This window comes from Syngnathus scovelli, chromosome 20, assembly GCF_024217435.2.
Source record: "Syngnathus scovelli strain Florida chromosome 20, RoL_Ssco_1.2, whole genome shotgun sequence".
NCBI lineage: Eukaryota > Metazoa > Chordata > Actinopteri > Syngnathiformes > Syngnathidae > Syngnathus > Syngnathus scovelli.
The window spans coordinates 3845892-3872578 of record NC_090866.1 but is presented as its reverse complement, the minus strand read 5'-3'; the positions used below and the strand labels follow the sequence as shown (position 1 = coordinate 3872578).

At 42.1% G+C, this 26687-nt stretch overlaps 1 protein-coding gene across 1 annotated transcript in view; it reads left to right on the top strand.

Annotated features, from left to right (window-relative positions):
* Positions 1–26618, top strand: part of tagapb (T cell activation RhoGTPase activating protein b) — a 28647-nt gene extending 2029 nt beyond the window's left edge. The window contains exons 3-14 of the mRNA XM_049756426.2: positions 19657–19827; positions 20925–21089; positions 21541–21582; positions 21724–21808; positions 21891–21938; positions 22195–22258; positions 22523–22668; positions 22838–22999; positions 23118–23227; positions 23426–23612; positions 23690–23771; positions 23841–26618. Of these exons, the coding sequence (XP_049612383.1) occupies positions 19657–19827; positions 20925–21089; positions 21541–21582; positions 21724–21808; positions 21891–21938; positions 22195–22258; positions 22523–22668; positions 22838–22999; positions 23118–23227; positions 23426–23612; positions 23690–23771; positions 23841–24916 (2338 nt within the window). The 3' untranslated portion in view covers positions 24917–26618. The remainder of the gene's footprint in view (positions 1–19656; positions 19828–20924; positions 21090–21540; positions 21583–21723; positions 21809–21890; positions 21939–22194; positions 22259–22522; positions 22669–22837; positions 23000–23117; positions 23228–23425; positions 23613–23689; positions 23772–23840) is intronic.
* The last annotated feature ends 69 nt before the right edge of the window (positions 26619–26687 follow it).

Sequence of the window (26687 nt, the reverse complement as noted above, 5' to 3'; positions counted from 1 at the left end):
TACCTATCGTTTAGCCTGTTGTTGCTCGTTCATGTCTGTTCTTGGTGTTGGATTTTGTCGAATAAATTTCCCCCCCAAAATGCGAACTCCGGAGCGACTTGTATGTTTTTTTTCACGTTATTGTGCATTTTATGGCTAATGCGACCTACATTCCAGAGCGACTTTTAGTCCGAAAATTACGGTATATTCAATTGAATACACTACAAAGACAACATATTTAATGCTCAAACTCATAAACTTTATTTTTTAAATAATAATTAACTTAGAATTTCATGGCTGCAGCACGTGCAGTAGAAGTTGGGAAAGGGCATGTTTACCACTTAGTTACGTCACCTTTCCTATTAATAACACTCAATAAACGTTTTGGAAGAGAGGAGTCTAATTCTCTTAGCTTCTCTTGTGGAATTCTTTCCCATTCTTGCTTGATGAACCGCTTCAGTTGTTCAACGGAACGGGGTGTTCCCTGTCGTATTTTACGCTTCATAATGCGCCACACATTTTCAATGTGAGACAGGTCTGGACTGCAAGCGAGACAGGTCTGGACTGCAAACTTTTCGGCATTTATGTTGCCTTCACAGAAATGTAAGTCACCTATGCCATGGGAACTAATGCACCCCCATACCGTCACAGATGTTGGCTTTTGAACTTTGCGTTAACAGTATGGATGGTCCGCTTCCTCTTTGGTCCAGAGGACACAACGTCCAGTGTTTCCAAAAACAATTTGAAAAGAGGACTCATCAGACCACAAAACACTTTTTCATTGTGCATCAGTCCATTTTACATGAGCTCGGGCCCAGAAAACTCGGCGGCGTTTCTGGATGTTGTTCATAAACGGCTTTTGCTTTGCATGGTAGAGTTTTAACCCACACTTACTTACTTACTTACTTACTTACTTACTTACTTACTTACTTACTTACTTACTTACTTACTTACTTAGTGATGAACTGTATTTACTGACAGTGGTTTTCTGAAGTTTTCCTGAGCCCATTTGGTGATATCCTTTACACACTCATGTCGTTTTTTAAGGCAGTGCCGTCTGAGGGATCAAAGGTCATGGTCATTCAGTCTTGGTTTCCGGCCGTGGCGCTTACATGCAGTGATTTGACCAACCTGTTGATGATATTTTGGACCGTAGATGTTGAAAACCCTAAATTCCTTGCAATTTTGCTTTGAGAAATGTTGCTCTTAAACTGTTCAACTATTTTCTCACGCAGTTGTGGACTAAGAGGTGAACCTCGCCCCATCCTTGCTTGTGAATGACTGAGCATGTTTGGGGAGGCTCCTTTTATACCCAATCATGGTACCCAATTCACCTGATCACATGTGGGATGTTCCAAATAGGTGTTTGATAAGCTTTTCTCAGCTTTCTTAGTATTTTTTGCCACCTTTCCCAACTTCTACTGGAAGTGTTGAAGCCATGAAATTCGAAGTTAATTATTATTTGGCAAAAAATAATTAAGTTTAAGGCGGCTCGGTGGCGCACTGGGTAGCACGTCCGCCTCACAGCTAGGAGGGTGCGGGTTCGATTCCACCTCCGGCCCTCCCTGTGTGGAGTTTGCATGTTCTCCCCGGGCCCGCGTGGGTTTTCTCCGGGCACTCCGGTTTCCTCCCACATTCCAAAAACATGCTTGGTAGGCCGATTGAAGACTCCAAATTGTCCCTACGTGTGAGTGTGAGTGCGATTGGTTGTCTGTCTCTGTGTGCCCTGCGATTGGCTGGCAACCAGTTCAGGGTGTCCCCCGCCTACTGCCCGATGACGGCTGGGATAGGCTCCAGCACGCCCGCGACCCCCGTGGGGACTAAGCGGTTCAGAAAATGGATGGATAATTAAGTTTATCAGTTTGAACATTAAATATGTTCTCTTTGTAGTGTATTCAATTGAATATGGGTTGAGAAGGATTTTCAAATCGTTGTATTTTGGTTTTATTTACATTTTACACAATTTCCCAACTTCATCTGAATCCAGTTTGTATATACAGTGGAGCCTCGGTTTTCGAACATCCCAGGTCTCGAACAAATCGGTATTCAAACAAAAAATTCAAGATTTTTTTGCTTCGGATGTCGGATGAAATCTCGGTTGTCGAACCTCGCGAGATGAGCCGAGAGGACCCGCATGCCAACTGACTCCGTTTGTTATTACGTTCTCGTTACTCTGAGGATTGCATCAACTCTAATCATGCCTCCAAAGGAAGCAAGTGGGAGCAGTAAAGCTGAAGAATTAATCGCAAAATATGAGTCCGGTGTGCATGTGTCAGAGTTGGCGCTGGAGTTTTGCATGGCAAAATCGACAATAAGCTCGATCCTGAAAAACAAAGACGCTCTTAAAGGAAGTGATATTGTGAGAGGGGCGACTGTGCTTACCAAACAATGGCCACACGAACTTTGATACAGTACGTATACTGTATGTTATCTTTCATTAGAATTTCTGCAGTTTTTGTTTTTGTTTTTTGAAATTAAGAAAACTTTTATGCTGTTTTCTTTCACATGATCTTTGAAATGTTGTCTTTCATTGGCAAAAATAAAACATTTTGATGTGCTTTTTATCCCTCACAATTTAAAAAGATATCTTTTACTATTAGAATGAAACACACAAGATAGTTTCTACAGATACGGCAAAGCATTCCCCAGCCTAGCCTACTCTATTAAATCAGTTTATTATTTATATTATTTACACATTACCTACTCACTTATTTATGCAGTTATGGTGTCAAATAATGAAAAAATGCTTTAAAAAAGCCTTTTTTGGGCTTGGAATTATTTGTGATGGGAAAACATGATTCGTAATTCGAACGATTCACTTCTCAAACAGCCTTCTGGAATGGATTGTGGTCGAAAACCGAGGCTCCACTGTATATATATACAGTTCTTAAAGAAACAAGGTTATAATTCATTTCAACTTTAATGGAAAACAGTACGAAGATTTAAATGTCTTTGTGTGATGTTCAACACACCCACTGTGCGGTCGAGTGACATTTTTCACGTGTGGGTTGCTTCCTCGTGCCTTACTTTTGATTTTGACACCAAAAAACAGGTGTTAACACAGGTGTGCGAAGACAAAAACCTCAAATGCCAGCTGACAACGTTCATAAGTAGGGGAACATAATGGGCTTTTTTTATTTAGTGAGACTGAGGCAATGCACTTAAAATCATATGTGTGACGTGAAAAGAAAATCCACACAAAGGAAGGCAGCCAAGCCCCGGACACATGTAATGTGATAATGGGTGGTTCTTAATGACCACTTCCAAATGTAAATGCATCAGTCTTAAATGGATGTTAAACTTTGAGAGACATAGACATTCAGCTTCTTTACATTAGGAACTTTAATTGATGCTATCTATTCCCAGCCCTAACATATGAAATGAAGCAGCTATCAAAGACAGTAATTGCAGAAACGTGGCAGAACATTTTTATGTCGACCCATTAGATTCAGCTGTTAATTTTACTGCTCTTTCTTGAGTTACTGATGATGACTATTATGTTATTCTACACCATTCACTTTATTATTGTGTGAAGGCGATGGCCTTCACACGTATGTTATTCTACACCCTTCACTTTATTATTGTGTGAAGGTGATGGCCTTCACACATATGTTATTCTACACCATTCACTTTATTATTGTGTGAAGGCGATGGCCTTCACACGTTATTCTACACCCTTCACTTTATTATTACTATTATTGTGTGAAGGCGATGCCCTATAATATTCTACACCATTCACTTTATTATTATTATTGTGTACCGTTTTCGCAAAATTCGCAAATTTACGACAAATTTTTTACCCATTCATTCTTAATGGCAGATTCAACATTTCACATTTACGTTGTTCCAGTTTGAAATTCACATAATTCAACACATTCAAATCACATTGGGGACATTCCCAAACTTGCCAAATTCAAAAATTTCGTTTTTCGTTTTGCCTACCTATTCCACCTTCCCACTTAGCAAAGATTTCACTTTTTCAAATTTGAAATTCAACCAAATTCTCCAAAATTTCGTTTTTCTAATCTAATTTCTACATTTTTCAACCGATTCAACCCATTCCAACTTTCAATTGTTTATCTCTTGCCTACCCATTCCACAACTTCCCACTTACCGAAAATTTCAAATTTGAAGTTCAACCAAATTCTCCAAAATTTTGTTTTTCAACTCTAATTTCTACATTTCTCTACCAATTCAATCCATTCCAACTTTCAACTCTTCATCTTTTGCCTACCTATTCCACAACTTCCCACTTACCAAAAATTCAAAACATTCAAATTTGAAATTCGACCAAATTCTCCAAAATTTCGTTTTTCTACTCTAATTTCTACATTTTTCAACCGATTCAACCCATTCCAACTTTGAATTGTAATTCCAAATTTTCAAATTTGAAATTCGACCAAATTCTCCAAGATTTCATTTTTCTACTCTAATTTCTACATTTTTCAACGGATTCAACCCATTCCAACTTTCAAATGTAATTCCAAATTTTCAAATTTGAAATTCGACCAAATTCTCCAAAATGTCGTTGTTCTACTCTAATTTCTACATTTTTCAACCGATTCAACCCATTCCAACTTTCAATTGTGATTCCACATTTTCAAATTTGAAATTCGACCAAATTCTCCAAAATTTTGTTTTTCTACTCTAATTTCTACATTTTTCGACCGATTCAACCCATTCCAACTTTCAAATGTGATTCCAAATTTTCAAATTTGAAATTCGACCAAATTCTCCAAAATTTCGTTTTTCTACTCTAATTTCTACATTTTTCAACCGATTCAACCCATTCCTGTCACGCCCGTGCCACAGCACGCTCGGCCTGCACTTCGCTCGGCCACACCCCTTTCGTTACTGTAATGTCTGTCACCTGCTTCCTCTTGTTACCCTGTGTATTTAAGCCCTGCCCGTGTGTTTCTCCCTGTCGGTGTCTACTGTTGTGTCCATTCCTGTTCGTGCCCAGTGTTCCTGTTCTTGTCATCTGGTTTTCCCTCGGTCTGTCTGAAGGTTCACGGTCAGAATTTTAACCTTGTCCAAGGGGACTTCATGTCGGTCAGTCTGTCTGTTTTGCTGGCCGTGAGTCTCCCTCCCGTCTGTGTCGTCGGTTCCCCACCTGCCTCCTTTCCAACTCCTTTTCCCTGCAATAAATCCTGGTTCAAGCTGCATTTGGTCGCCCTGGCTCAACTCATTCCTGACAGAAGACACCGACCATCACAGCGACCAGCGCTTGGACCAACCGTTGCCGGCTCCCGCAACTGCTGCATGGTCGCCAAGGAGATGAGTTCAAGCGACGCAAGATGCACGGTTGCCCCCCCCCCCCCAAAACAGATCCGACACCGCGGATGTTGCGGCCGCCACTTGTTCCGGCGGCGCGGAACCAGCGGCTGTCACCGTCGGCCTTCAACGGTGCATGACGCACGGCCGCCCCCCGACCCAGTCCCGACGGCGCGGATGCTGCGGCCGCCACCAGTTCCGGCGGCGCGGATCCAGCGGCCGTCACCCAGTCGGCTTCAACGGCGCATGAAGCACGGCCGCCCCCCGATCCAGTCCCGACGGCGTGGATGCTGCAGCCGCCACCAGTTCCGGCGGCGTGGATCCAGCGGCCGTCACCCAGTCGGCCTTCGGCGGTGTGTGACGTGCGGCCACCTCCCCATTTCCTCCCGGCCCTTGTTGGACAGTCTTGGATTTTTTCTTTTTTGGGACGTCGGGAGCCGTCCCTTGTGGGGGGGGGTACTGTCACGGCCGTGCCACAGCACGCTCGGCCTGCACTTCGCTCGGCCACACCCCTTTCGTTACCGTAATGGCTGTCACCTGCTTCCTCTTGTTACCCTGTGTATTTAAGCCCTGCCCGTGTGTTTCTCCCTGTCGGTGTCTACTGTTGTGTCCATTCCTGTTCGTGCCCAGTGTTCCTGTTCTTGTCATCTGGTTTTCCCTCGGTCTGTCTGAAGGCTCACGGTCAGTGTTAGATAAATTGTATATATATGTTATCATGCGTTCCCTAATGAGTACATATTAATAAAGTTATTGCGCAGAATGCTTGCTGTTTCTTCTTGCAGACATCACCCAGTCCACAACAAGTCAAACGATGCTGTCTGGAGCTTCCTGACCTTCTACAATCCAAGAAAGTTGTTGATGTCTGCACATGTCATTTTGTCTATGCACTCTTTTCACATGACTACTTTGTTTCCCATAACATTTTATCCTTGCACACTTTTCGTTTCTCATGGGATCCTGTCTGCGACTTCTAGTTTCACATAGAATCTCGTTTCTTCTCTCATGAGACAAAGCCCACGCTTTCCCCCCCACCTATCAGGGGCTAGTCTCACATTGTAGGTAGGGCATTCCTGAATAAAAAGAGAGGCGTGTAAACAAGACCTTTAGTGTATTTTGGATTGCTGTAAGTCTGGATGCACTCCTCGCGAGAAAAGACTCAACATTCTGTCTCACTGGTTTGTCTGCTGATCCTTTTGCTGAATCTGAACCTAACAGATTTTTGGGGGCTCGTTCCGGGATCTCAATAGGACTATTTCTGGTTCCGGACGACTTTTCGACGCAGGACAAGTCCTTGGCCAAGGCATATAGATAGAGAAACCCTTTTCACGGGGCTGTCTCGATCAGTCGGTTGGACACCGGAGTGGTTGACAAGATCATCCGAGGAGAAGGCCCAGCAGACTGTGAGTACGAATCTTGATTCTGTTGAAGTAATGAAAGTGCAGTGACAAGAGGTCACTTAAAACCTTGACAATTCTAGACCCTATCAAGTGCAATTAGAAACAGTAAATTCCGCTGGGATGATGGAGTCCCCTGACTGATGAGTCAGTTAAATTCCATGGGAGAGCGGACCCATCTGTTTTCTAAAGAAGTACAGGTAATTTGGAGCAGTTAAATTCCGCTGAGGTGTCGTGGGCCTCCTAGTTAACCTTCCTAATGTGTTAGCTTTCTGCTGCCATCTGGGGTGTTTTTTTTTAACTCTTGTTTAGCTGGTTTGGCTTCTTTATCCATGAAAAGATAGGTCTTATATCTACTTTGAGAAAAAGGCAAAAATAAGTTTTTCTTACACAACAGGAAGGTTAAAGAGTTTAGATTTTGTAAAGATCCACGGGAGGACGGACTCCCCTGCTTGCCTGTGAGACGATAAGGATGCGCATTGTGTGTGTGTGTGTGTGTGTGTGTGTGTGTATGGTTTGACTGAGAGTGATCTCATTTGAGCTCTCCTTTATGTAAACAGTGGTTTTGTGTAAAAGCAGAGGAAAGGAGACTTACCACTCATTGAATATTTTACCACTGTCCGGTGAATAAAGTTGGCTTTAGGACACTGTAGGTGCCATTCGAATTGACAACTCCGAAATTTAGAGAAATAAACCATGGGAAAATCAAATAGCAAACAAAAGCCGCTACCCCGACATGAATTGAAATGCAAGGGGTCGGCACCGACAATATAAAATATCTTGACAAATGCATATTTTGGACAGAGGGGATTGCATTATGTGACGTGGCGGTGGCGAGGCTCTCCGCACTTCAGTTGCTCCCCCCACCCTTGTTATCAGCTGGGAAGATTGTCATGTCTATGTTGTGGGCCCGTGTGTTTGTTTCTGTGTATGTTTGTCTTTGTGTATCAGTTCGTTATAAAGGTTGGAATTGCGTTAAATTGGTGCACGAAAGCGGTGTGCTAGACAATGGTTTATCAGATTTGCATTGTTAAATGTAAAAATTAGAAATGAGAGAATAATCTGAGGGTTGTGGTCAGAAACTCGTCCAACGAGGAGAGTGCCCAGCCCTCATAAAAATGTGAGAGTAGGAGAGAACATACATTGTAGTATTGGATAAAATTAAATTATTGATTCGTTATGACATAAGACTATACAAGGACACATGTAAGGTCAAGTCAAAGATTTGAATCACTTGGAGTTAAAAATAACATTGCAAAGGGGGCACTTTTTATCAAAAGAACACCAAGTAAAGTATTAAGTAGTGGGCATTCGTGATTGGGATTGAATTAAGGATAAAATTAGGTCAATGATTAGAAATCAATGGTGCTCTACACAAAAAGGCTTAAATTTTAATGGGGAAATATTTGGAGTACTGTGTTGGTCTACATAGGTCATGGGCCTAGTTTATTTGGTTTTGATTGTGGTTTGGGTTTATTTTGTTTATTGTTATTCTCTTATCCCCTGCATTGCAAATGTCTTCTTGATGCAGATAGGTTAACAGGCTGGGACTTTAGTGAGGAGATAATTTGTCGATTGATGGGGGTTAGTAATTGTCCAAATTCTAGTCACATGTTTTGAGGGACCACAGCAACAACATTATATTTAATTTCCAGGCCATTATTTAGTATGATATGACGGTGTCTAGCTAAGTAGACTGTTCTATCAAAAAATGTGAGAGTGAAGGAGGAGGTTTGATTTGTAATCTGACATTTGGGTCCCATTTTGAAGAGCATAGATTGTATTTGTTTGTTTATTTTTTAAGATATGTTTAACAGTTTATCTCGGTGCAGTAAGGATATAGCAATTTTGCAAGACTTAAAATTAAAAATTAAAAAGCAAAATTACATTCTCATTTTCCCAGATGACAGGAAAATCTAAAGATAAGGAAGATGAGGAAAAGTTAAAAAAGAACTTGCTGTTGCACAGACAGGAAGATGATGACACAGTGTCAGCATGAGCTCGCTTAAGAACCGCAGCTGAGAATGTGATGAGTGAAGATGAGAAAAATGATCAAATTACAAAGACGGATGTTGTGGCACGGCAAAGCGAACCATCCTTTCCGTCTTTGTACCCCAAATTAAACAACTCATTGCTTCCTATAATTTGAGAGGTGATGAAATACAACAGGTTTTCATGGCATCCTTAACCAAACATTGGGCAAGCGTTAAAGACACCTGGAGTCCTTTTGATCTCCAGGGCCGTCCATTGGAATATAACGGGGTGCCATTACAAATACAAATTGACCAACTATTGCAGGATAAAATAAAATTTCAACGTAGAGCAAATTACACAGACATTGGCCGGACTAAACAAAAACAAGATAAGTTGTTTGAAGACTTTAGACACAGACCAGAAAGAGTGTTCAACTGATGTCTATGATCAACAACTCAAAAATGCTCTACATGCAAATTTGCGACCAGTATTATGTCAACAACGAATAAATTCGACAATTTTTTTTCCCTATAAAATGGTGCCGTTTGGGTTTGAAGTACATAGTCGCTTCAAAGGAGGAAAAGCATGATTTAAGATACGCGATTGATCAATGAGAAGGCTATCCCTTGTGCCAGGGGTGTCAAACTCATTTGTTCGCGGGCCGCGGTTTAGTCATGGCTTCTTTTGGAGGGCCAGTATGACTGTCATACCCGAGTAGATGTGTGAGCGCCTCATATTGTGGGGGCTGCGGAACAAGCTGACGAGTACCTCGCTTTCAAATCAGACAAGTAAAAACTGGTCTGATATTTGAAATTTAACATATTACTAAAAGTGAAGATAATTTGCGATTTGAGTGATGGCACATGTATATGAAGCACAATTTGACACCTGTGCCTTATACAAAGGTAAAGTTGGATTGGAATTTGATGAAACGGATATGGACATCCACATATTCCATTAGAGTTTAAATTGCTTGCAATTTAATTGCGATTTAATTAACACCTGTGTGATTGATTGATTGGTTGATTGGTTGATTGATTGATTGATTGATTGATTGATTGAGCGAGCGAGCGAGCGAGCGAGCGAGCGAGCGAGCGAGCGAGCGAGTGAGTGAGCGAGTGAGTGAGTGAGTGAGTGAGTGAGTGAGTGAGTGAGTGACTTTTCTGTCGCCTGCACGTCATCTTTCCTGCATGGCTACGTTGCTGTCTCAGCCACATCTGACCGTTGAAAGATGCACGACACTCAATCCTGCCACTCTCATTCCCCTTCCTGGCGATGGCGAATTCCATGATTGTGTCGATGCTGCCCAACAAGTTGCTAAGGCTCGGCCTGATTTGGAAGATACGCCTCTGCCAGATGGTCGTGTGTTTTTTGTTGATGGGTCTTCGAAGAAAAATGAATCTGGTGTGACCCTTACAGGGTATGCCATTGTTACTGCCGACATGGTTTTGGAGGCTGCTAAGCTGCCATCCAATATGTCTGCACAGGCCGCTGAGCTCATTGCTTTGACTGGGGCCTGCAAATTGTTTGTAAACAAATCCGTCACTATCTGGACTGATAGTCAGTATGCTTTTGCTACAGTACACGTGTTTGCTCAGCAGTGGAGCAACCATGGCATGATAACTTCTGCAGGGAAGCCCGTCACCCATTCCACATTACTGACTCAACTTTTGGACGCTGTCCAGCTACCTTTAAAGGTAGCGGTTTGCAAGTGTGCTGCTCACACTGCGTGCTCTGATCCTGTTTCTCTCGGTAATGCTTTTGCTGACAAATCCGCGAAGGCCGCTGCAGAAGGCCTGCTCCATGTCCTCTCGTCTCTCACGGCTCATGATTCGATGTCACACATCCCCCCTGATGTGTTGCTTGACATGCAGTCTCAGAGCCCCTCCCAGGAACGGCTCTCTTGGGAAAAACGGGGTGCAACTAAAAACACTGTTGGTCTTTTTGTGTGACCTTTGGGCAAACCTGTCTTGCCTCATAACTTGTTCAAATGGGCTGCTATTTCGAGTCATGGGGTCACCCATGTCTCGACGGGGGGTATGGTGAAACAAGTTGAAGCTATTTATACAACATACGGCTTTGCAGCTTTTTCAAAACAATTTTGCAGAGCGTGTTTGATCTGTGCTAAACATAACCCACAAGGCAATTTAAGACCTCAGAGAGGGAAATTCCCGACTCCATTGTATCCATTTCAGACAATACATATGGATTATATCCAATTACATAAATGTGAAGGGAAAGAATATTGTTTGGTCATAATAGATGCATTTACTAAATGGGTAGAAACATTTCCTACCAAACATGCTGATGTACTCGCGGTGGCAAAGGCCTTATGCAAAGACATCATTCCAAGATACGGTATTCCAGAAAAAATTTACAGCGACAATGGTCCACATTTTGTAAATCAGATAGTGCATAACATTGGGAGAATGTTCCACATAAATCTAAAGAACCATTGTTCCTATCGTTCACAATCAGTTGTTGAGAGATCTAACGCGACTATAAAAAACAGATTAAAGAAATGTATGGAAGAAACCAAACGACCATGGACTCAGTGCTTAGACCTGGTCAAAATGTACATAGATATTACAAGTACAACAGGGCTAACTCCCTATGAAACTATGTTTGGAAGGCCTTACAGGCTTCCTCAGTTCAAGAACACATGGGAGATCCCCGAGGAAGCCACGTTAGCTGATTACATGAGAAAAATGTTGGAACGTCAAAAGAATCTAACCAATAACACTGATGATGAACCCATTTCTCCGCAGGAAGACCCCAAAGTGGTACCGGGAGACTGGGTCTTGATCAAGAGTATCAAGAGGAAGAATTGGCATTCACCCAAGTGGGAAGGTCCTTTTTTGGTACTACTCACGACACCTAATGCTTTGAAAATAGCCGAACGCAACACGTGGATTCATTTATCTCATTGTAAAAAGGTGATCTCTGCAGACCCAACCTAAAGTACGGAAGGTGAGCAAAGTCTGGTAATAGTGCCTGATCCTGGTGCCAAGATCCAGGGTTGACACGAAAGCTAGCAGAAGCCAAATTCCAAGACACCAACCCGAAGCTCAGGGTGTTGACTCTGAGGAGATCCAAAAACATGAGCATTAGAGAGTCATTTGGTGAGTGCTTTAATCAGGCTGTGGCCTGCGCTAAGTCTGCCATGTGTTTTTGGTTGCTTTTGCTGGTTTGTGTTACCATTATATTTTTTTCGGGGGTTATTTTATTTGTATGGATAGAGTACCATGAGCCTCGAACATTCTTCTCTCAGGCAGCTACCAACGCTAATTCTAATTGATATGGCTCATGGGGGAAAAATTGCTAGACATAAGCGCGACACTAAATCCCCTTTTGATCAGGTTGTTTGTATTCCAGGAACCGTCTGCGTTCCAACTTGCGTACCATGGCTTTTGTCTTGGACTTACAATAAGTCATTAATGTTTACTGTGGCTCCTAATACATCTTCTTCTATTATTATACCTATGAAGAGTTTGAAAGGTTTCGAAATGGTCACCCCGCTCTCTGGTTCCAGTGAAGAGGCTGTGTTCTTTGCTAAACGAGTGACTTTGAAAAATCAGGGCAAAAGCCTCCTTTTGTCTCTTACACTCGCTGATGGTCAAATTCTTCCTCCAAATGCCACCTTGTTTAACACTTCTTGTTGGGGTTTTCAACTGTGGGCTTGGTCCTCTGGAATCGATCCTCGCTTTCCTATTGCTATTTGCCTTAATAAAACAATGTCGATCGCTGACCGTCCCGTTACAAATGATTACACCCTGTCAGCAGGAGCAAAAATCACAAGTATGCTCCTCACTGATGTAGCCTCCACAGGAATAAGCGGTCAAACCAACAACTGGCTTCTTCTGGCTGAGCGGGCCGCGAAGATGGCTAACACCAGTTGCATTGCATGCATGGGTCGAAGACCTCTTTTGAAAATCATACCTGCAAATATAGTTCCTAAGTGTGCTGTTGCTTTAATGTAAAACTCATCCATTTCACCCACTCGTGATTGTTTTAAATGTGATAAGGTTTACCCCTGTTGCCTCTATGACAAAGTATAAACCCCTTTTTTTCGTTCTATGTAGCTAAGGGTAATTTTACTTGCATTAGATTACCTGGTACCGGTGAGAAGCTCGGCGCTCTACCTGCTCCATGGTGTGGGTCCATGACCAATGTCACTGCCCCTTTTTTGCTCATTGCTCGTAGTGATATTTGGTTTTGGTGTAATAGTAACAAATTTTATGATAGGTTGCCTTTCAACAGCTCCGGAATTTGCGCTTTGGTAACCCTATTGCTACCTGTTCATTTGATACCGATGTCGTCTTATGATCTAACATCTTTTGCTAAGTCCGTGGTTCCCGTATTCTGGCCGAGAACGAAACGAAACGCCGAATGGCGGGGCGCGGCTAATCCAATTTACATTGACGCCATTCGTGTTCCTAGAGGAGTACCGGATGAGTATAAGCTGGTGAATCAGATAGCAGCTGGTTTTGAATCCGCCCTGTGTTGGTGGTGTACTATTAACAAAAATGTTGACAGGATTAACTACGTCCATTACAACGTGCAGAGGCTTGGAAACTGGTCCGAGGCGGGTTTCAAGGCGGTCCACTCCCAACTGGCCGCTACTTCCCTCATGGCTTTCCAGAATCGAATGGCCCTTGACATGCTACTCTCAAAAGGGGGCGGTGTCTGCGCCATGTTCGGTGAGCAATGTTGCACGTTTATTCCGAATAATACTGCAGCCGGCGGAAGCCTGTCCCAGGCCCTTGAGGGCCTGCGGACCTTGAACGGGAAGATGAAGGAGCACAGTGGGGTGAACACAGAGGTTTGGACCGACTGGTTGAACGTGTTCGGAAAGTACCGCACCCTGGTTTCCTCTGCCCTGGTCTCCATTGCCGTTTTCTCTGCCATTTTGACCTTGTGTGGATGTTGTTGCGTTCCTTGTCTCCGATCCCTAATTAACAGGCTAATTACAACTGCTATCTCTCCACCAGCTGAGACTTTCCCGTTGCTCCAAAGGGATGACCTTTCGATCGACGCGGGTTCCTTCTCTAGTGACGACCCGGTCGGCGACTCTATTGTGGTAAACCTGTCCGGTTTGTTTCTTGACCCTAGCTTTGCCGATTATGACTCAGTTTCCTCCCGAGTGTAAGTTAGTTCTTGCGAAATGTGATCCCTTGGCTGAAAATCTTTTTTGAAGTGGCCATATGGGTGATGGGTTGTTCTCCGGGAACTTATGATAAAACGGGGGAATTGTTAGATAAATTGTATATATATGTTATCATGCGTTCCCTAATGAGTACATATTAATAAAGTTATTGCGCAGAATGCTTGCTGTTTCTTCTTGCAGACATCACCCAGTCCACAACAAGTCAAACGATGCTGTCTGGAGCTTCCTGACCTTCTACAATCCAAGAAAGTTGTTGATGTCTGCACATGTCATTTTGTCTATGCACTCTTTTCACATGACTACTTTGTTTCCCATAACATTTTATCCTTGCACACTTTTCGTTTCTCATGGGATCCTGTCTGCGACTTCTAGTTTCACATAGAATCTCGTTTCTTCTCTCATGAGACAAAGCCCACGCTTTCCCCCCCACCTATCAGGGGCTAGTCTCACATTGTAGGTAGGGCATTCCTGAATAAAAAGAGAGGAGTGTAAACAAGACCTTTAGTGTATTTTGGATTGCTGTAAGTCTGGATGCACTCCTCGCGAGAAAAGACTCAACATTCTGTCTCACTGGTTTGTCTGCTGATCCTTTTGCTGAATCTGAACCTAACAGTCAGAATTTTAACCTTGTCCAAGGGGACTTCATGTCGGTCAGTCTGTCTGTTTTGCTGGCCGTCAGTCTCCCTCCCGTCTGTGTCGTCGGTTCCCCACCTGCCTCCCTTCCAACTCCTTTTCCCTGCAATAAATCCTGGTTCAAGCTGCATTTGGTCGCCCTGGCTCAACGCATTCCTGACAATTCCAACTTTCAATTGTGATTCCACATTTTCAAATTTGAAATTCGACCAAGTTCTCCAAAATTTCGTTTTTCTACTCTTATTTCTACATTTTTCAACCGATTCAACCCATTCCAACTTTCAATTGTAATTCCAAATTTTCAAATTTGAAATTCGACCAAATTCTACAAAATTTCGTTTTTCTACTCTAATTTCTACATTTTTCAACCGATTCAACCCATTCCAACTTTCGATTGTAATTCCACATTTTCAAATTTGAAATTCGACCAAATTCTCCAAAATTTCGGTTTTCTACTCTAATTTCTACATTTTTCAACCGATTCAACCCATTCCAACTTTCAATTGTAATTCCAAATTTTCAAATTTGAAATTCGATCAAATTCTCCAAAATTTCGTTTTTCTACTCTAATTTCTACATTTTTCAACCGATTCAGCCCATTCCAACTTTCAATTATAATTCCAAATTTTCAAATTTGAAATTCGTCCAAATTCTCCAAAATTTCGTTTTTCTACTCTAATTTCTACATTTTTCAACCAATTCAACCCATTCCAACTTTCAATTGTAATTCCAAATTTTCAAATTTGAAATTCGACCAAATTCTCCAAAATTTCGTTTTTCTACTCTAATTTCTACATTTTTCAACCGATTCAACCCATTCCAACTTTCAATTGTAATTCCACATTTTCAAATTTGAAATTCGACCAAATTCTCCAAAATTTCGGTTTTCTACTCTAATTTCTACATTTTTCAACCAATTCAACCCATTCCAACTTTCAATTGTAATTCCAAATTTTCAAATTTGAAATTCGATCAAATTCTCCAAAATTTTGGTTTTCTACTCTAATTTCTACATTTTTCAACCAATTCAACCCATTCCAACTTTCAGTTGTAATTCCACATTTTCAAATTTGAAATTCGACCAAATTCTCCAAAATTTCGGTTTTCTACTCTAATTTCTACATTTTTCAACCGATTCAACCCATTCCAACTTTCAATTGTAATTCCAAATTTTCAAATTTGAAATTCGATCAAATTCTCCAAAATTTCGTTTTTCTACTCTAATTTCTACATTTTTCAACCGATTCAACCCATTCCAAGTTTCAATTATAATTCCAAATTTTCAAATTTGAAATTCGACCAAATTCTCCAAAATTTCGTTTTTCTACTCTAATTTCTACATTTTTCAACCAATTCAACCCATTCCAACTTTCAATTGCAATTCCACATTTTCAAATTTGAAATTCGACCAAATTCTCCAAAATTTCGGTTTTCTACTCTAATTTCTACATTTTTCAACCGATTCAACCCATTCCAACTTTCAAATGTAATTCCAAATTTTCAAATTTGAAATTCGACCAAATTCTCCAAAATTTCGTTGTTCTACTCTAATTTCTACATTTTTCAACCGATTCAATCATTTCCAACTTTCAATTGTAATTCCAAATTTTCAAATTTGAAATTCGACCAAATTCTCCAAAATTTCGTTTTTCTACTCCAATTTCTACATTTTTCAACCGATTCAACCCATTCCAACTTTCAATTGTAATTCCACATTTTCAAATTTGAAATTCGACCAAATTCTCCAAAATTTCGGTTTTCTACTCTAATTTCTACATTTTTCAACCGATTCAACCCATTCCAACTTTCAATTGTAATTCCAAATTTTCAAATTTGAAATTCGACCAAATTCTCCAAAATTTCGTTTTTCTACTCTAATTTCTACATTTTTCAACCGATTCAACCCATTCCAACTTTCAATTATAATTCCAAATTTTCAAATTTGAAATTCGACCAAATTCTCCAGAATTTCGTTTTTCTACTCTAATTTCTACATTTTTCAACCAATTCAACCCATTCCAACTTTCAATTGTAATTCCAAATTTTCAAATTTGAAATTCGACCAAATTCTCCAAAATTTCGTTTTTCTACTCTAATTTCTACATTTTTCAACCGATTCAACCCATTCCAACTTTCAATTGTAATTCCACATTTTCAAATTTGAAATTCGACCAAATTCTCCAAAATTTCAGTTCTCTACTCTAATTTCTACATTTTTCAACCGATTCAACCCATTCCAACTTTCAATTGTAATTTCTAATTTTCAAATTTGAAATTCGATCAAATTCTCCAAAATTTTGGTTTTCTACTCTAATTTCTACATTTCTCTACCGATTCAACCCATTCCAACTTTCAACTCTTCATCTTTTGCCTACCTTTTCCACAACTTCCCACTTACCAAAAATTCCAAACTTTCAAATTTGAAATTCAACCAAATTCTCCAAAATTCCGTTTTCCACCTCAAATTTCTACATTTTTCAACCGATTCAACTTGTTTTAACATCATTCTGCAGCATTCCCCAAGTATTTACTCAACTTCTTCACCTTCACACGCAATTTCTTCAGGAATTGCAAATTCTAGTTATTATATTTTATTCCTCGCAGTTTTTTGACGCGCTTCTCCTTCCACATACCGTATTTGCCGGTGTATTGGTCGACCTTTTTCGATCCAAAATCGACCGAAAAAAATCGACCTCGACTTATACACCGAGTCATAAAATTTAACTTCGTATTCATCGCTTCAAATGTGATGGTAACCAAGGCCGTTTCTCATGCATCTCATTGTGCGTTGCACTTAGAAAATTTGAACCGGGCGGCGTGCGCGAGTGCGCGGCCCGCTGGAAGTCGAATGAGGCGCCGCGATCTCCTGCGCGGTGCTTATAAAGTGCCGATCCGCTCGGCTTGGAGCTATTTCCGGCCTCCCGTTGGTGCCGGGCGGCGTGCGCGAGCTCGCCGGCCGCGATCTCCTCCGCGGTGCTTATAAACAGCCGATCCGCTCGGCGGGGGCTATTTTCGGCCACTTGGCTCGTGCGCACGGCCTCACGGATGTGCCGGGCGGGTGCGTGAGCTCGCCGGCCGCTGGAAGTCCAATGAGGCGCCGCGATCTCCTGCGCGGTGCTTATAAAGTGCCGATCCGCTCGGCTTGGAGCTATTTCCGGCCTCCCGTTGGTGCCGGGCGGCGTGCGCGAGCTCGCCGGCCGCGATCTCCTCCGCGGTGCTTATAAACAGCCGATCCGCTCGGCGGGGGCTATTTTCGGCCACTTGGCTCGTGCGCACGGCCTCACGGATGTGCCGGGCGGGTGCGTGAGCTCGCCGGCCGCTGGAAGTCCAATGAGGCGCCGCGATCTCCTCCGCGGTGCTTATAAACAGCCGATCCGCTCGGCGGGGGCTATTTTCGGCCACTTGGCTCGTGCGCACGGCCTCACGGATGTGCCGGGCGGGTGCGTGAGCTCGCCGGCCGCTGGAAGTCCAATGAGGCGCCGCGATCTCCTGCGCGGTGCTTATAAAGTGCCGATCCACTCGGCTTGGAGCTATTTCCGGCCTCCCGTTGGTGCCGGGCGGCGTGCGCGAGCTCGCCGGCCGTGATCTCCTCCGCGGTGCTTATAAAGTGCCGATCCGCTCGGCTTGGAGCTATTTCCGGCCTCCCGTTGGTGCCGGGCGGCGTGCGCGAGCTCGCCGGCCGCGATCTCCTCCGCGGTGCTTATAAACAGCCGCATGCGCACGGCCTCCGGGAATTTGAACACATTTCGTCAATAAATTTCGCATATTGAATTTTGAAGTTTAATATAATGCAACAATTGAGCTCGACTTATACAAAGGATATATCATAAAATCGTAAATTTCCGTCGAATTTTAGGGGGTCGACTTATACACCGAGTCGACCTGTACACCGGCAAATACGGTAATTCATTTGAATCACTCCATTCCAATTTCGACATATTCTAGAAATTCACACGACGGCTGCTTGCATTCATCTCATTCCAAAAATTTTCCGTTTTCGCAAAAGCCGCAAATTTACAAAAAAATTTCCCCCATTCATTCTTAATGGCGAATTCAACATTTCACATTTACGTCGTTCCAGTTTGAAATTTACATCATTCAGCATTTGTTTTCCCCTTCTAATTTCTACATTTTTCCACCGATTTAACCGGTTCCAACTTTCAACTGTTCATCTTTTGCCTACCTATTCCACAACATTCAGCACATTCAAATCACATTCGGAAAGACTCTCGACATTCCCAAAATTGCCAAATTAAAAAATTTCACGTTTTCACGTTTAAAATTTTCGCAAAATTTCACAAATTTTCGTTTTTCTCTAATTTCTACATTTTTCAACTGATTCAACCCATTCCAACTTTCAACTGTTCATCTTTTACCTACCTATTCCACAACTTCTCACTTACCAAAAGTTCAAAATTTTCAATTTTGAAATTTACCCCAAATTCTCCAAAATTTCATTTTTCAACTCTAATTTCTACATTTTTCAACTGATTCAACCCGTTCCAACTTTCAACTGTTCATCATTTTCCTACCTATTCCACAACTTCCAACTTACCAAAAATTACACATTTTCAACTGTGAAATTCACCGCAAATTCTCCAAAATTTCATTTTACACTTCTATTTTCTACATTTCTCAAGTAATTCAACTCGTTTCAACATCATTCGGCAGCATTCCCACAGAAGTTATTCAGTCTTCGCCTTCACACGCAGTTTCATCATGACCAGTGCTGCTTTCACAAACATTTATAGCCAAGAATAATTTTATTTGTGTTGGACTTCCACATTAACTGACCTGACAGAAGCATAATTTTAATAAAAATATTTTATTGTTTTTTATTGATGGCCAGCTAAGCATTTAATCCCCAGAAATAAAGGGAAAAAATGTCAAGGCATGCGTAAAATAGTCCTTTTAAAATTAAAAGGGAAGGCAGAATGCTTTTGTTGCTGAAATCATTGTACAATATTCATACAGCCATATGTATTAATATAGTCTATCAAAGACAAATATTTTCATAACCTCCATAATAAGGAATAAGGTGTGTGTGTATGTGTGTGTGTCTGTCTGTCTGTCTGTCTGTCTGTCTGTCTGTCTGTGTGTGTGTGTGTGTGTGTGTGTGTGTGTGTGTGTGTGTGTGTGTGTGTGTGTGTGTGTGTGTGTGTGTGTGTGTGTATGTGTGTGTGTGTGTGTGTGTGTGTGTGTGTGCGTGTGTGTGTGTGTGTTTATCTCTGGCAGGGAGGAGACTTCTTGTCGGGTGTCAGTGGAGCACAGTCCGTTTGTCCATGGCCTCACCAGTGAGAATGGAGAACTACTGCTGAACGAGTGTGTTCATGTGACAGAGGGCACGAAAACAAGGGAGCGACAACTCTTCCTTTTCAATGATGTCATAATCTTCGCTAAAATCAAGTGAGATATCACTTATGAACAAATTATTTCAAATTCCTGCTGTAGTTACACATGCAGGGTCAAAGGTCACACAATTGTACCCACAACATCGGTTTACTTCATTACCATCACTCACATACTCCAAAAATCAACCCGCAAAAGGAGCAATTTTAGCTTGGAATCGACACAGACTCTTACATAATTGGACTCCAAACCACTAAACCACCAATCCAAACCACTCCCGCCACCACATATTTTCCACAATGATTCATACTCTTTTTCAGTATATGCACATCCCAATTTCTGAGTTTATAGTTGACTACAAATAGATTTTACATACTATAGAAGTTTCCAGGATACTTTAGAATGGTACTACAGACTTCCTCAAAATTGTCTCATACAAATAATGTTCTAAATTGTTTCAGCTTAATTATTGGCAATATGATTTCCATCTACTCTATAATACATAGAATATCATATATCTGGTTTATCAAATTCCAACACTCCGTCAGGGTACCTACATTTGTTGAACATTTCTACCATACAAAGAAGATTTTCTAATGAAAAAAAATTTCTATATATAATTTTTTACCGTCATCTTATGTTTAAAGGAGTATCAGAATAGGTGTGTAAAAGGGGAAGTAAAGGCAAATTGGGTGTTTTTAGACTTCATATGCAGACTGCTAGGGAATCTCCACGAAGATCAACCGCCTTTATTTAGTCACCGTGACTAAACTCAACAGAAACCCCTTACATAGGTTTGTATATACAAAATTTGTTTTCTTACTAAATAACAGAATGTCTTTTTAGTGTTCTTGATTCTGTTATAATATCAAAAAGGGTTGCTTTCCAGGTTTGAAAAATAATAATTGTGAGTAAATACACAAATAGAGTGGGTATCAACAGTTTCATGCCTGAGTCAAAGTGGAAGAAAGTTTTGAAGTTCCAAAGTGGGAGGCAAGTTGCATACAATTCTCTACCGCAGTCTGCCCACTGTTCCAGTAGGGACGCATATCATGGACCACAGTAATTACTGTAAAGTGAAACGCCCTTGTGGATATTCAGAGCTTATTGATTTTGGAAAATTGCAGCAAATGTTCTCTTCTGCTTGTTTGCAGGTCGATGTCCAGCTACCGCCTCAAGCATCGAGTGATACTGGAGGACATCTGGCTTCACAATTTCCAAGATGAGGCAGAGGATGATGAGGGGACAGAGGAGGATGCGGATCTCAGCGTGACCCTTGCCTTAGCCTGGGGCCTTACTTTTTGTCTAGTGTCTTTTTGGTGAGTTGATACTCAGCAACGGCTAATAGTAAGCACTCATCTGATCTGTGGACTTCATAAAAATAGGGAAATAGCAAAGAGAAAGTTCACTCGATGATCACAAGACAAAATGTTGCAAAATAGGAATGGTTAGACCTCACTTTTTGTATACAAAGAACAAAAAGTCAACATTGCATGATATACTCCACTACGTCAATTATGTAGCTAACGTGGGTTCGAGCCCCAGCAGTTCGAAAAGTGTGGGCACCTTTCACTTTCCACAGATAAGCTGCAAGGAAGGTGGGGAAGTGGAAGTTGTTTGGTTGGGGGTCGCCGTGACGCAGCTTCCTGTTCCCATGACTGGCTTGAGTTACACTTTCCACTTAATCAAAAGAACTCCGTGACAGCTCGTGTGATCTCATTGCTCATTTGATTCTCGTGCTGTGGATTCATGTTGTGATTTGCCTTGCAGTTCTCCTGATGTGAAGGCAGACTGGTGTGATACCCTCCACAGGTTGGTTGATGCTGTTTTGTTTTGGGTGCTTGCATAAAAGCTTACATGGACTCCAGCAGGATTGTGAATCAATTTAGGTTAGGTTGCTCAAGTGGTCCTGAAATGTATTTAATTTGTTAAGTAAAAAGTGAAATTTTGCAGTAAAATCCAAGCGGCAAGAGCCAGGGCTGGTTGTGCCTCCTCATGTCCGGACATCCTCATGAAGGTGTTAGGTGGCATCACTGCAGTAAGTACTGCTACAGTTGGTACAAAAGCTTACAGGGTTAGCTTAAAAATTCTGACCGATTATTTCTCTGTCTATCATTTAGACTAAAACTCTCATTGGAGGTGGCATGGAGCAGTTTGAAAACTTTGATGTAAGTTGCAAAATAAATGTAACATTTTTAACCATTTTAGGAACCTGAATTAATTAGATACATTAAAGATATAAAACAAATCTCAAAACATTTTTTTTTCAAACTATGTGGAACTTAAAATTTTGTCACATTTTGAGTCGATGAGTTCTCATCAGCACTGTGGTAGGTTGGTAAGGAATAAGCCTTCCTTCTCCCACCCTATCTGCATTTCCATGTTCCTCTTTCATCCTCAATAACGGTTTTATTTTGTTGCCAGGGAGATGTAAATAGTTCGCCCCAGTTGTTGAATAACCAAGAGGACAAGCTGACGCAGACGCTTGGTGAGTTGAGATCAACTTCCTTTTTTTAAAAATGTTCCTCAATGGCAAGTGTGCAAAAGGGAGGGGCACCACAGCGAGGGCCAGATGTGCCGTAGCACAAAAGCAAAGTTGAAAACCGCATGCACAGAGGGAGGAAATAGACAAGTGCAAAGAATTTCTGTCACTTTGGAACTCCTTGCACACGACGCGTTTAGAATGAGTCGAGTTCCAGTAAAATGCGTACCTTTGTCGAGGTGATGGATGGAACGTTATTGATCCCGGCAGAAACGAAATGGAACTTAGTGAGGAAGCTGAGGAAGGGCTCCAGTTTCATCAGCAGAGCAGCTCAAGCGGACACCAAGACTCAGCTTTTTGGACGGCCCCTCTGCAAAGTGTGCCCAGATGACAACTCTCTCCCTAAACCCATCACAGTAAGTCATTCATTTGATCCCTTTCATGTAATTAAGATGTTGTCCAGGTCGCTTAATTATCACAAGAAATCATCTAAGCACTATTATTGTACACTTTAGCTTTTAAAATTCCTTTCCCAATCACACAACAATGTTGACATGGTAATCAAAGCTTGATTCCTCCGACTAGGAGATACTGGTGTTGCTGAGGAAAAGGGGGCCGTCCACAGAAGGAGTGTTTCGGAAGCCGTGCAACAACAAGAACATGAGGGAGCTGAGAGAAAGGCTCAACAACGGCCTGGAAGTGGACATGAAGGCACAACCTGTTGCTCTGCTGGTCGGGCTGCTCAAAGTATGACCCTCTTCTGGTTACATTAACTTACACAATATGGACATGATTGTGCTTTCTTTTCTGCAAGTACAATGTGCAGCACTAAAGTCTAAATTTTGCATTTTATTATTTCAATTAGAGTTTTTTAAAAGAACTTCCCAGGAGCCTGCTGGTGTGCAACCTTTATAAAGATTGGATGACTGCTCTGGAGATGGAAGACAGCCAGCAGAGAGAACACGAGCTCAGAAGGTGGGTCAATGAGTCTCAGTGACATCATCATTACTCTCTGTGAATAATGACGTATTCAAGAAAGGTAGTAAATGACATTTAATTTGTTAGCATTGGTTAGCCCTAAACTCAAACCACTTTTCTTTTGAGTTTAAAAAAAAAAAAAAGCGCCAACTTTACTGTCGCCCTCCCCCACCTCACCCTCTTTCCTCTTATTAGTGTGGTAGACAAACTCCCCGGGCCCAACAAACTCCTCCTGCAGCACCTCGTCTGCGTCCTCCATCACATTCTTGACAATGTTGAGCACAACAAGATGGACGCCTACAACCTGGCGGTGTGCATCGCGCCGACCTTGCTGCAGATGGAGGTCATCCCGCTAGATGACCAGAAAGAGACGATGAAAAAGGTAGAAATGTGCGTCATGTTCTTCGGTACAGGAAACCTTGACATGTTGCAATATTTAGATTTTTTTTTATGCTGCAGGTCACGAAGCTCACTCAGTTCCTGATTGAACATTGTGAGATCCTTGGAGATAATATCCCGCACCTCCTGGATACCGATGAAGGTACGCGAAAAATTTGTTCCCAGGTATTCGCAGAGCTGCACACTCATTAATAAATCATTTGTCTTGCAGACTCGGTATCCTCCCAGCACCATGACTCGGCGTACGACAGTACCGATCCGGACGGAGACGGTGAGGTCGGGAGAAGCGGATCGTCCCCCTCCCTCAGCCTCAGCGTCACAATTTCAACATGCTCATCCGACGTCGTCTTCAATTCCAAGCCTGCCGTGACCCGTCGCTGCTCCGAGCCCATCATCCTTCCCTTTGTGGACGAGGTGAACCTCTGCGGCCATTCCCGGAGTCACGATGACTGCTCTGTTGAGAACTTTGTGGAGCAGTCTTTGAAAAAGCAGATCTCTGAGGGTTCCTTCTGGCAGCGACCTGGGTTGTCTTTGTCAAAACTGAGCAGCTGCTCCAACATAGACCGGTTTAGCTACATAGGGAATCAAAGGATGGGTTGCTCGAGCTCTTCCCTGGAGAGCGCTGCCTCCCACCAATCCGAGAGCTCAGTATTCACCAGCTCCCCAGCGGGGTCGCCCCCATGCTCAAGGACAACAAACCACAGCGAGGTGGCTCCTCCTAGGCTTCAACAGGACTTAACCGGTTTGAATTCAGATGAGATGAAGCGTTCAAGCTCATTGAGAGCCGCCTGTAAGGTCCTGTTGCGCACAAGGAGCTTAGGCTTTGGCAGGCACAGTCTGAAGAAGGAACGCCGCAATGACAAGGTTTGTGAACCGCTTCAGGAGGACTCTCAAAGTGAAGTGGTCTCTCCGGCCCAGCCCAAGCGCCGACCGCTGTCAGCCATTGAGGTTTTCAGGCAGGTAGACAGTAGGCTGCCCTGCAGGCCGCCCCCGTACGAGCAGGCGGTGCACAGCGTGCCTCTTGTGCCGGAGTACGCTTCCATGACTGTGTATGACGCCATTGCTGTAGAGCGGAGGTCCCGCCCATCTTCTGAGAATTATTCCTTCCCACAGAGCTACTTTGACCACCATTACACGCAAGAGGCGTTAGATAGTGTTGAGCACAAGCCGGTCTTCCGACAGAGGGCCATGTCCGAGTCAGTGTCTGGTCAACACGAGGCCGTGTCACAGAGATGCAGCCAATCTGTGTTTGAGGAATTTCCATATGCTAAAGAGTCCTACGTTTGAGCAACCATCAAACGGACACACAGAAATGACTTCTTACGCATTTCTCCAAGGCACAAAACCTGTGGTTCCAAGGTCATTTGTCCTGCTTTTGTCCGGAATTGGATTGCCTCCTGATAATTGGGCCTTAGTAGGACATGGCGCCCCAATTGCTCTCCTACGGTCATTCATTTTGTACTATGACATAACTCGACAACCTCATGACCAAGGGACTGTGTTTCCAGGCTCCAGTTTTTCAAAAGGAACATTTCATTATTTCTATCTCCGGTGACACTCAGCTGGATGCATGCACTATGCAAGGCGTTTATTTTGAATTTCAGCTATGTTCTACTGGTATATGAATACCACATATGTACTATAAATGTACATGCCATACCTGAATAGTACTATTATAAAATACAACTTTATTTGTAGATGTTTAGTCCTTTTAGCCAAAATGAAGCTATGAAAGAATGTCTTTTTGTTTTGGCTGTAATATTTAATGCCGTATGTGCAAAAGTCTTTGGCCATCACAAATGGTGTGTTAACATTGTCCATCTTCTTGCCAGCCATACACAAAAGTGAACTGTAAAAGGAGATGACACTAAATACTCCCCCCCCCCCTTTTTTGTTGTTGTTGTTGTTATGTACTTGTATAACAAATTATCATGTATAGTCATTTTTGCAATGCTAAACAACACTACAATAATGGCCATAAACTTTTGAACTTTTTATAAATAGAGTAGAGAGTCAAGTATGTTTTGTTGCTTGCTTGTTGTGATGGACTTTTTATTCCACTACGTTAAATGTCATTGGTGGCGATAAGACTGAGCAGCATGGATTACAGCAGCAGGGAGTAGATTAAACAGGGGAATTTTGTCAGAATTTTATGTTTAAAAAACTAGTGTCAAGATCAACTATGTAGGTTATGCAACAGGAGTAATTGAGAATGCTGTGTTCTGACGCATACGATCAAAAAGAAGGAAACCAGAGAGGGTCACATGGACGGATTTGGTTTTTCTCTGAATTGTTGTTTCTCCCTATGACCTCAAATGAGCTTCCTTCCGTGTTTGATAACAGCAAATCGCTTTAATTCAAGATAAACTGATTATCATTGACATCTAAAAGATTGCATTTCATATCTAGGCTTATTACACCAACTGTATAGTAAAGCTATGGAGCAAAAGAAGCTAACTTTATGCTGAACTCTAAAAACGCATTCCTGCATTGTAATTCCCTATTTGAAACAAATAAAAGTTTTCCACTGATGGAAAACTGTTAAATAGAAAGGTAGTGGTCATGACTCAGCTGCTCAAGTGTCTGCGTACTAACAGCATTATATGATAGCACATCAACGCTTGACTGGCACAGTGAGCTTGTTAGCCAACTAAAATTGTCATTAATTAGCCATGGGGTCATTCTCGGTACATTGTACATTCTGTTCCGTTTCACTGAGAGCATATGTGTACATATGGCACATTTATTGGTAGTATTCATTTCTGTAAATCTGTACGATAGAGAATTTGGTATAGGTTTGTTAAAAGGTGAATTATTTACTAATCAAGAAATAAACAGGTGAAGAGTTGTGCATTTTCACACCTGAAATGCTCCATAGCGCAAGTAAAGCAAATAAGTGATTTTGCCATATGTTCCCTTTTAACACATTGATTAGGGTCGTGAATGCATGAACATTAATTTAAATAAATGACTCAATTGTGCCTTTTGATTTTGTGAGACGGATGTCTGGAGTACATAAAAAGAGGATGCTGTGAGTACGGGGAAAAATTATTGTGTG